Source organism: Numida meleagris, chromosome 1 (genome assembly GCF_002078875.1).
Source record: "Numida meleagris isolate 19003 breed g44 Domestic line chromosome 1, NumMel1.0, whole genome shotgun sequence".
In the NCBI taxonomy this organism is placed as follows: Eukaryota; Metazoa; Chordata; class Aves; order Galliformes; family Numididae; genus Numida; species Numida meleagris.
The window spans coordinates 172,065,409-172,076,805 of record NC_034409.1 but is presented as its reverse complement, the minus strand read 5'-3'; the positions used below and the strand labels follow the sequence as shown (position 1 = coordinate 172,076,805).

General features: G+C 42.8%; 1 protein-coding gene across 8 annotated transcripts in view; it reads right to left on the bottom strand.

The window, feature by feature from the left end:
• The window catches only part of STARD13 (StAR related lipid transfer domain containing 13), a 253,667-nt gene continuing 242,698 nt past the window's right edge, over positions 429–11,397 (bottom strand). For all 8 annotated transcript variants that reach the window (XM_021377987.1, XM_021378004.1, XM_021378012.1 and 5 more), the window contains 4 exons: positions 10,798–11,019; positions 8,633–8,850; positions 3,931–4,107; positions 429–3,540 (listed from right to left, as the gene is read on the bottom strand). In XM_021377987.1, coding sequence (XP_021233662.1) covers positions 3,423–3,540; positions 3,931–4,107; positions 8,633–8,850; positions 10,798–11,019 — 735 coding nt within the window. In that variant the 3' untranslated portion in view covers positions 429–3,422. The remainder of the gene's footprint in view (positions 3,541–3,930; positions 4,108–8,632; positions 8,851–10,797; positions 11,020–11,397) is intronic.

Genomic DNA, 11,397 nt, shown 5'->3' with positions numbered 1-11,397 from the left:
ATTTTTCTCTTTGGCAGTGGCGGATTTGAGACAGCCAGCATCTGAGAATGTGAACCCAACATTCAGCATCCCATCTCCAGAGGAACTCTTACAGATCTCCACACAACTTATTGACAAGTATGTAGGTGTAGAAAGATGGTTGAATTCATAATTCACTGGAGTCAGGGGTTTAAGTACTGTTGCAGACCTGAGTTTACCTTTCTCAAGTCAGCCTTCCAAAATACTTTCCTCCTATATCTTTGCCATGAAGCTCCAGTACGCTTACGATACAGGAGAATCATGGCAGACAACAATATCATTTTAAGCTCAAAATAGTTACTGAGGTCCTGTATGAGAAAAGCTTAGTGCGCAGCAGGCTGTAATAAAGAAAGCAAGGGCTACACATTTTGTCCTGAGCCAATGGATGAAATGAACACATCAAACAAATGTCATTCTTTAATATATGCAAATTTATTCAATTTTGCAATGATTTATTTACAACTAATGACTGATACCAACAGATGAGGTAAAAATATGAGGTATTGATATGAATATAACATTTCAAAACATAATCATCATAACGTATTCTCAATGGCAACGTAACAATAGTACTGTGGTAGCTGAACGGTAGACATGGCATAACGTGCATTTTAACAAAAACGTATTTCATTGATACACGGCTTAGAGATGCTGGGAGCCTATGACAGAGCTTCTGCAATGTGAGGAGGACACACCTACCTTGCTAACAATGGCAGTGGCACAGAGCCCCTTCCAGCTGAGTGATGAGTTCTTGGACAGGATAAAAACACTGACCAGGTTTTCCCTTCATTTCCTTCAAAACTAATTTAGTGTCAGGCAATTGCCGTTCCCAGTATCAGAGAATGTTTCCATTGATACCGAGGCACAATTGTATTCATTTATGCAAACTAATGTAGCAGAAGCGCTCTAATTGCTCCTGTTTTGGAAAACAGCTGGTATGAAATCTGCTGCCATGGCTACAGGCATTGATGGGAGGAGTTGCTGCTCCTTGGGATTGCAGTCCCAATGGCAGCAGGGGAAAGGATGGACATGGGCAGTGGGTGGTGTCCATGGCTGCCTGGAACCTCTCACCTGGGGAGCACCTGGACCTCATCACGAGCACATAGAGTGCAAGTGCTCTCACTCATCCCTTAATACTTAAAAAATCCCAATATTTCCATGTTGCAACTATTGTTGCAACTATTGTTGCAACACGATATTAGGAGGAAATTCTTTACAGTGAGGGTGGTGAGACACTGGAACAGGTTGCCCAGCGAGGTTGTGGATGCCCCCTCCCTGGAAGCATTCAAGGCCAGGCTGTATGAGGCTTTGAGCAGTGTAGTCTAGAGGGAGGTGTCCCTGCCTATAGCAGAGGGTTGGAACTAGATGATCTTAAAAGTCCCTTCCAACCCAAACCATTCTGTGATTCTGTGACTGTTGGCAGCAAACTCAATATACAAGCTCACAGGCAACCAAGCTCCCTGATCCTGTGCACTGCTCAATAGAACATGGGTGAGACAAAGAGAGCAGCAGCTCACAAGGGACAGATGCCAGTGACTTTTGCAGGGACTTGCTGCTCCATGGTGGGACCATGCTGGGTCACCCTGCCCCTGTCCACCCCACTTCCTCAGATGGCAGTGTCCCCCACCAGCATATGCACAGTGACACATGGGGCCATGCTCTAACATCAATTGTCCACCCACAGTCCCTGTACCCAGGGCAGATTCACCACACCAGCAGAGCCACTGCATGGGAAGACTTCTCCATAAACTAGATCAGGGCACAAGACCGTAGCTTCCTGTAGGAAATGTCTCCCATTTCATCAACCTCATGCTAAATCTCAGTCGACTTTGTTGGAAGGACTGAGCTAAAACACTGGCTATGAATGACTCAGCTGGTTTATGCAGCAATAAATAAAGTGAACAAATGCGATTAATGAAGAACAATATTAACAGGCTTGTACATTCTTATTGAATCATAGATGTAATATCATTTTTGGTCTTAGGTTAGTGAAAAACAGAAGAGAACCCTGCCTCAATGGTAACATCAACAAATCATTATTACGACTTTTAAAGCATTCTTCCATTAGCAAATAATAGGTCCCTGAAAATGAAATGATATAATAGGCTTACATGGCTCCTACTCCTCATAGTCAGGGGCTGATCCTGCTCCCACCAATGCCTATAGAGGCAGGATCACGTAGATCAGTGCAATATAATACAAAAATGCTTGCTGTTACTATAAAAGCGATCTTCCCAAGCACAGACTGCATTTATTCTTTTACATCTCTGAGATGTGTTTAAAAGCTTCAGAAAGTTTAGTTATTTTTATAGGAAGAGTACTAAAAGGCATGGTGTTCATCCGTACATCTTTCTGTCCATTGGATGTAGACAACCTGCTTTGGAGCTTCTTAATAATTAGCCATCTCTATGGATCAAGGAAAGCACAACACAGAAACACTTCCTCACAGCCTAGATGAAATGCTAAACAAAACATTTACAGCTTAGTAACTTAGCAGTCTGCTTTCAGACTTTCAGATACCTCAGTACACAGTGTTATCTTGTACTCGCTAAGAATGAGCAGTTACACTGAACACTGCACATAGTGAGGTTCTCTAGTGACAGACAGACCACTAATTAAGGCAATAGCTAAGTTTTCAACATCTCCTTGTACTGACAGTCACAAACTTTCTGCAGCTGAATATAAATGGCCTTCCAAATGTCTCAGTTACACTTCATGCATTGTATCTGTCGAAACTGATCCGCTCATTACTTTTAAACCTACAGCCACTTCCCTCCTCCTTAATTCTCTTAATTCTTCTACATCTACTTCTAGGTACCTTCTCGTAGCACACAAACACAAAACAAACTCGAGAACAAACGTTTCTGTTATCACGTGGATTATCCCTGGTAGTCCTGTGACAACAGCAAACACAGCTTATGTAGCAGTGACACACTAAGAAACAAGTGACGGATTCATTTGAAGTCCAACTGATGCAAGTGACTTCTAGAAAGCACTGAATTATATACAAAATAATTAATTTATACATATACATATATATAGATATAATATAGATAAATATATACATACTGTACACAATTTATTTACAATTAAAATATGCTTCTTAGAAGCCTTTAAATACCAGAGTTATGTAACACACAAGTCATGGCAATAGTACGATTTTAAAACAATAAAGATAAAAGGTCTTTGAAGAAAATTTTACTTCAGCAATTGAAATCAATGCAGAAGGGACATGGGAGGCAAAGTCTCCAGAATAAAAGAACTTTCCTATATAATTCCTTTCTCACCTTTGTACAAACCTGGGTCTGGTCAGACTTCTGTAACCTAATAAAGAGCTTTGCTTTCTGTCTTCCTGTTCTCTGCCATACCCTGATTTACACGTACACACTTCCACAAACACTTCCTCAGATTTTCGTTTCTGGTCCCTCAGCAATCAGAGGCTGAAACGAGTTTCTGATCCTGGCAACTTCTGCTGCACACAGATGTCCAAAGCCTTTGTTATACCACTCTGGGGAATGTCCTCTGAAGAAATGGAAAGACATAGTTACTAAGAAACCCAAATGCACAAGAACTGTACTCCACAGGAAAGGGCTTCCCATGCCCCCTACTCTCCAATACCCATGGTGTTGTTGGGGACTTTGAGTACTTGTCATTGTAAGCAGTGCTTAAGTGCTGCATCTGCAGTGCTTCCTTGCAGTAATCAAACAACCAGATTTATTTCTCTGATCACATCATAACAACAGTACATGCTGAACACAGAAATGAGCCTGGTGGATAGAAAAGACTGCAAGAGGACTCCAAAGCAGCAAACCTATGTTACTTACGCTGTCTGTTCCCAACACCTCCCCTCCCTGAGCTGGACGTTTTTGCCTCACTGACTGAACATCTGCTTTTTGCAGACAAGATACTTACTTTAGGTCAATTCTGCAGATATGGGTAAGCCTGGCTTTTCCTGAGCCACACGGCTCTATCAGGTACTGAGAGTCCATCACAACGGCTCGCACCGCTCCCATAAGAGGAGCTTCTTCGTGCTCCACAGAGATGGCAACCAGCATGCATGTTCCCCTTGGCAAATCTGTCCTCCATGTCCTGCAGCAACACATTCAAGATTGAATCACTTTAGTAACTAGTCTTTTGGAGATACGGAAGAGAAGTGAAGTTACAGTTTGTTTTTTGGCTAATCCTTGTAAGGCCAGGATGCCATATCCTTGTAAGGCTGATGACAGAATATTACCTATAAATACAAACCAGGGAAAACACAAGAGTGGGAGAAGAGACATATTTAAGCTGAAATACAGCACTGGCACAAGAACACGGACAGACTGGACAAGACTGAAGCAGGCAACTGGGAGAGGGCAGGCAGCCACAAAACCTGCATGAAGTGTCCATGAGAAACCAAGGGAGTGGGAAACTGACCAGTTCTCAGAGGCACATTAAGTGACTTTGTCTATGGAGTTGTTGCTTGTTATGTCCTATGAGTTCCTGAAGGAGTTTCATGTTAGAAGTTCATTGGGATTGTTGCTCAAAACAGGATACATAAATTTTATCAAGCTCAGTCATTAGATCTCCTCTCAGAAATGTATTAATTTTAATGGTGGGTGCCATAATTTTGCTAGGAACTGCTAGGAGATGAGGATATTTTGGCACAGGATGAGGCTAACCAACCCCCTGAATGCTCACCTTCTGAAATGACTAAAGGGGAGATCTTCCAATCAGTGCTACCTACGTTGTTTTCCTGAAAGACAACATCCACCTGGTTCTGCTTCCCCTACCAAGCTGGGAATCTGACCATGAGGTCGCACAGCTGACACTGCTGCTGGCTCCAGGTGGAAGAAGTTTGCTACCCCCCACAGGGATTTTGTAACCATCATATACTACAGACACGACAGAGCCATTTGCAGACAGACAGGCTATCACTTTGCCCATATGTCTGACTCCAAACAAGTTGAATTATTGCAGGACTGGGAATTCAGATGGTGTGCAGTACAGTAATGGCTAGGACACAGCACTGCTCCAGTGACATTATAAGCACTGGGGTAGGAAACAGTCCATTTTTGTAAGCTTTGGAAAGGCCATAAGGTGAGCACAAGTCATCCAGCAAAGGCTGAAATGTTGCGCTGCACCCATGCAGACTGTTACAGAGCAGCAAATACAGTGTAGCACAGCAGAAATTCTCACTGGCTCCTGCAACTCCCAGAATGTATTTTGAGGGCATCTGGATTAAAAAAAAAAGTGTCCTTTCAGTTATGCAATTATTCAATCAATTATATGAATGTACAGTACTCTTGGAGATGTTATGTATAAATGCAGCATATTTTATCAGGGCATTCTGCTGCTAATATCCACTGATGCACAGCAGCTGAGGAAAGGCTCCTCATGTGGCTGGTGGTAATTACATGATTACAATTTGCCATCACACACTCCAAGTGGCAATGTCAAAATACAGTCTTTAACGGTTAATTTCTTGCAATAGCCAAAGGTTGAAACTTCATTTTAACTCTCTTAGGAATTATAATGAAGTTGAGGCTTCCTTTCCTCAGGCAGGTTTTGGTTTGCTGTCAAACATCGGAACCATCATCTAAGTACCCCAGAGGGATGGATCACCCAGGCACCCGCAAAGGTGTCGTCCATTTGCTTCAGTCCTCCTGTCACTCCAGAAAGAGACATTCCTGTGGAAAGTTTCTCCTTTCCAATGCTACACAGGAAGAACCAACATGCTTCCACAGGCCCTGAAAACAACGTTTTTCTACCTCTTCTCTCAATAGGATCTATGCTCTATGTTTTCTTTCCTCACAGGAAGAAAGGGGCATTTTCTGGAGCACAGAGCCATGTTTTCTTTCATGAGCATTACAAAACTACTGAACAAATTTTACTCAGGAAGCAGTAGTAACTGTGAAGTTTCACGAACACGTCACCACATTTTCAGCCAATTACAGGTAGCTGTTTTCTTATTACCACTGTGTTTCTTTCCTCAAGCAGTCAAATTTCAGGCTGGCCTATTAAGATGTACTTTTGTTTTGAGCACCATCACTAGTTTCATTTTTTCCATCCCTGAGTTTCTAGCCTCTCTGACAGGCTGCAGATGTTTTTTACAGGTTCAGGAGATCTAGACTTTAATACTTAACATTTTTTTCTTGTTCTGTTGGCATTCTCTATGTTTTCTGGTATCTCACGTCTTTCTTGTCTGCCTGGAATCTCACAGGATTGTCTGTATTCTTTTCCTATGCTGTGGAAATAAGAAATTTCCACTGCACTGCATTATATGCATCACCTTGCCACGGACTGTCTGAGATAGGGATTAAGCTATCCTGGGAAGCTGCATGCTTGAGCAGGTGAGCAGCTTTCAAGGACTGATGAAGTCTGGACAGCAGGTATTTTAACATTCTGCATTTTTGATACGAAATTGAACTGCTATTCAGGAAAATACAGAAGAATACTGATTTCACAAAGTTTTGCATGTGTATGTACCTCAATAAAAATAATGAGCTATTCTTAGGAGATGCAACACATCGTGAGGTCTCTGCTGTGAGATGCTGAGCCACCACCTGCACAGTGCTAAGCTGGGACCACATCATTTTGGTAATTGTATGACACTTAGTTGTGTCATTTCTGAAGTAGAAAACTGTGTACATCTGACTTTGCAGAAGACTTACAATTGCTATTCTTGGTGATATGGATTTAGGCTGGTTACCATACTTCTCTAAATATCTGCAAGAATAAAAATAAGTATGACACCTAACTCACAGACATGCAGTAATACTTAACTAATGCTAAACACTTGAGCAATCTTTAACAAAAAGTGATGTAAGTTCAGGGCAGATGAAAACTGCCTCAGATCCCAGGCATATGAAACACTGGCCCTATGCTCTTACCCTTACGGTATTCTCATGGGAGCCTAATCTCCATGTTACGACTGCCAAATTAAGAAGCAAAGAACGAGGTTTATCCTTTTACAGCCACCAGTTTGACTGGAAAGGGGAAAACAGCAGTCTGTTAAAATATATTTATTCATGTCCCCAGAGGTGAATTACAATTTCACTGTTCACTTCCCACCAATCATAATGTATCAAATTGACTGCAATATCTCTGGCTAACCTTGCTCTAAACTTAATGATATAAATCAAAAGAGATAAACAACAGTAAGTGACATATCTGCCTGACGGCTGTTTCCAGACCTCAAAAACCCACCAGGATTCAGTTATATGATATATATTTCAGTCCTTGGGGGTCATTCCGCCTGGGTTAGTGAAAAGAACGAGGACTTGATGGCAAGATTTTTCTTTAACTGATGCGACTGCACAGCAGGTCTTTAAAGAACATAAAACACCATGAAACCTAATAGTGAATTAAGTGGCAAATAAGAGGATAGAATTATGGTCATCAAAACCTCCCTGCCGCTCCCAGATGATCTTCTGGGTGCAAAGCTGAGGGTCAAATTTATCACTCATATAAACTGATAATATATAAGAAAATCAATTACAAAATAAATTAATTTAGCCCAATATTCTGTGGGAAGGCAAAGGAAATAGAGTAATGGGAGGACTAGTTTTCACATTATGAAGTCTTACAGAAAATATTTCAAAAATCTTCCTCCAAGAGTTCCAATAATTCTTCCCCCATTCCAACAATATCTGCTGGTTACCATTCTCCAAGAAAATAATGAAGTTCATAAAAGAGATGTATTATTAAAATTATATTTTATTGGGCTCATCCTTTTCCGTCAATCTTTGTTCCCTCTATTACAGCTCTGACTCACTGGACTATTTTCATTCTCCAAACTGCTTAGTATTTGTCCGGCACATCATTTCAGTCGAAGAAAGCAATGACCAAGAATGGGAACACAGAAAATCATCCTGAAATAAGTAACTGCAGGACTGACCCTGCAGGTGAAATGTGTCAGCAGCTCCACAATAGCTCCTAACAAGAAAAGGGCTGGGATTTCAAAGGCAGGATGTACATAGAGGAATATATTTTTGTCTGTTCTGTATGGGCACGTAGAAAGCAGTAGAACTGAGGCTGAATTTGGAATATTGATATACAGCTATACGTTTCTTTGAGAGATCTCATCCCCTGAAAACAGTCAACACAAATCTACTGTCTCTTTCTGTTCGTTTCCACACTATAATATTTATGGGTTAGTATTTCTTGGTCAACAAACACTTCAACCTCAAATCTAAAATAACAGCTTATGTAGAGACTCTATAAGACCCTCAGCTTAAAAGCATTGCTATCTTCTTCACTAAACATTTAGCTCTTAAACATGAAACACTCCCCAGAGAATGGCAAAAGCAATGTAAAAAACAGTTGGGTTCTGTTTGCACTGTTTTGACAACAAACAAAGCTAAGAGAACAGCAGCTATTATCAGACATCTGTTCTAAGGAATAAATGACATTTATGGCCTCAGGAGCATGTGCTGCTCAAATTACATCAGAGAAAAGGTCAGCGTGCTCTAGGTGTATAATTTTGATTCAGTTTAAGAAATAAATGCTTCTGCCCAGAAGTAGAGTTCTCAAAGAACAATTTACAGATGCTAAGGCTGAGGTGAGATAAGAACAGATCTTGCTTGTCTGCATTGCAGATAGCAAAGGTATCAGAGAATTGCCTTTAGCTTACCTTAGAACAACAAAATCTCGGACGGGATGAGGAGCCATGCTGTTCAGAACATACTGGTAAACTTCTGTCTGCTTGTCCAGGCTCTCGACCACCTTCCACTGCAAGAAGTCCTCATCCCAAAGGTGACGTTCTCTCAGCACTCGGTTCAGGACAACTGATGGTGGGGCTTCAACTTCCACAGAGGCTTTCCAAAGCCTTAGAGGGTTCCCATCCCCAACCTGGAGTAAAGCAGCAAAGAGCAAAGAACCCCATGCAAATATACACAAATATTCAGCAGAGAATAACTGGGGACAAAATCCTGGTATGGTTATCCGACTTGAGCTTAAGATGAAGCTTGAGAGCATGCAAATTTCCCTGCTAATCATCACTATTATTGCTACTGCTGCTCTTCACATGTAAAAACATGTGCATACTAGTCCTGGGTGGAAAACCAAAGCAATTTAATACTTCTACTTTCACACCAGTGTATATCTGGACCACCAGTGGAATTGCTCTATTATTCTGGTGTCACAGACACTATTGTAACCTCAAGCAACCCAGGTGCAGTGAAGAATCTGGTTGTGCAAAAGCGACAACAGATGAAAGCACAGATTGAAACTCTGTTCTGAAACAAAGCCACCACCCTGGGCAATCTGATGCAGTAGCCAGAACTGAGGGTCAGTTCACCTACCGGAAGAACAGAACATGAAGGAGCAGAAAATACTTTGATTCACTTCTGTGTCAGATACACAAGTGTTTCCTCCTCAAAATAGCAGCAAGAGAGTACTGAGAAGCATCTTCCAAAGAAGGAAAACATAAACTACTTGCCAGGTCTTTGTAGCTCATGGATACTGTTACACATTCACAGCAAGCAATAACGGAGCAGAAAGTGCTAGATCATGTGCAATATGAATATCCCAAATTCTTCATATGCAGCATTTCTGCATGGTTTTAAGGCTGCTGTATTTCAGGCAGCAAATGAGTCAACTGGATCTTGCAAGACTTGCCTTCCTACCCCTCCCAATCCTGGCATCCTCACATATGAATTCCAGTGCTCCAGAAACCCCCAACACCTCCCACAGACCCAGAATTGTGTTCCCAGAATCCCAGCTCCCACCTTTTCCATCTTAAATTACTTTATGTTGTTCTAACTCCTCTTCCCTATAGGTCTCAGTTCTCCAGCCCTCCCATCCCAGATTGCTCCCAGTTCTCTCTTCAGTCTCCCATGCCCTTGGCTCCAGACATATCCATGCCCCATTCCTCAGCACTCTCCACTCCCACATCCTACTCCCACCTTTGCCCTGCTCCTCGCTCTCAAGCCTCCCACAGAACCTCCCCAGAGAGGTCACACACAGAAACTAACTATAAACCAGAGTAATTGTGATTTCTCAGTGCTAACAAAGGGATTGCACTTAACAGGGAAATGCTGCCTCCTCTCCCGTAGACTCCATGTCCCCTCACCACCCAGACTGCACACTCCTTCCAGGGCCCTTCACAGTATCACAGAGTGGTTGAGGAGTGAAGGGACCTCTGGAGGCCACCTGGCCCAATCCCTGCTCCAGCAGGGACACCCAGAGCAGGGTGCCCAAAGCAATGTCCAGGCAGCTTTGGAAGATCTCCAAGGAGGAGACCCCGCAGCCTCTGTGCAGCCTGTGCCACCTGCACAGCACAGAAGTGCTGCCTGGTGTTAAGAGGGAGCGTACTGTGTTCCAGCTAGTGCCCAAGGCCTCTTGTCCTGGCAGTGGGCACCACTGAGCAGAGGCTGGCTCAGGCCCCTTGGCACCCTTCCTTCAGGGATTTACGAACAATGATGAGGTCCCCTTGAGCTTCCTCTTCTTGAGGCTGAGCAGTCCCAGCTCTCAGCCTCTCCTAGGATGAGGAGTGCTCCATCCCTCTGTCATCCTGATCCTCCACTGGACTCTCCTTTATGTCCATGTCTCTCTTGTACTGGTGTAACCACATTCCCTACCATGCCAGAGTCACCCAACCCTAGCCTTCATCTTCTCATGCTAGGCATGCTGCTTTGTGGGCCTCTATTCTGTTTTTGCAATTCCAGCAGCTCTGGACTGTCACTGCCTCAGCAGATGGAAGGGTATGTGTTCAGTCATGTAAGTCACTGGGTCCCATAGCTAGGCTGTATTTTATTTTCGGTTGTTTACCTCTTTTTCCACTTCTCTGCTAATTACCTTTTTGTAGGCGAGTTCTGTATTCTCCATACTAGAACATGTGACCCATCCTTTGAATTTCTCTTTTGCTTCTTTGTGGAGATTCTGCATGAGACTTTCAAGGTACATGTGGTAGTTCCCTCCTTCCTCGTCCACTTGTTTCCCAAGTTCATCCAGGGTGGGAGAATGCACTTCTGCATCGATGTAGGAGTTTCGGGACTGAGTGACCATCTCGTGTGGGACCTGCGTCACAGAAGTGGGGGAAATCACACAAGGAAAATCTCCTGCTGAGAACTTCTCCTTAAGGCAATGCTTTCTAGTCTGATGGACCACTCAGTGTCCAATTGCAATGAGTCAGAAAAATGGATAGCTATTTTTGCCTTACTGAGAAATCAAGGCAATATAATGGAATAATCAGTGGGTCAGAATAGCAATACTCATGCAAAACCATGTTAGACAGATCAACTCTATGACAATACAGTTGCGTTACTCCCCTAGTCCTCAGAAATGTTGCTTTGTGCTTCCAGGGAAGGGGGTCACAAACATTAGCTCTCCTACACCTGCAGTAAAAGCAGCTCTAGGAATGACTACATCTCTCTGTGTGACTTTAACGTTATTGCA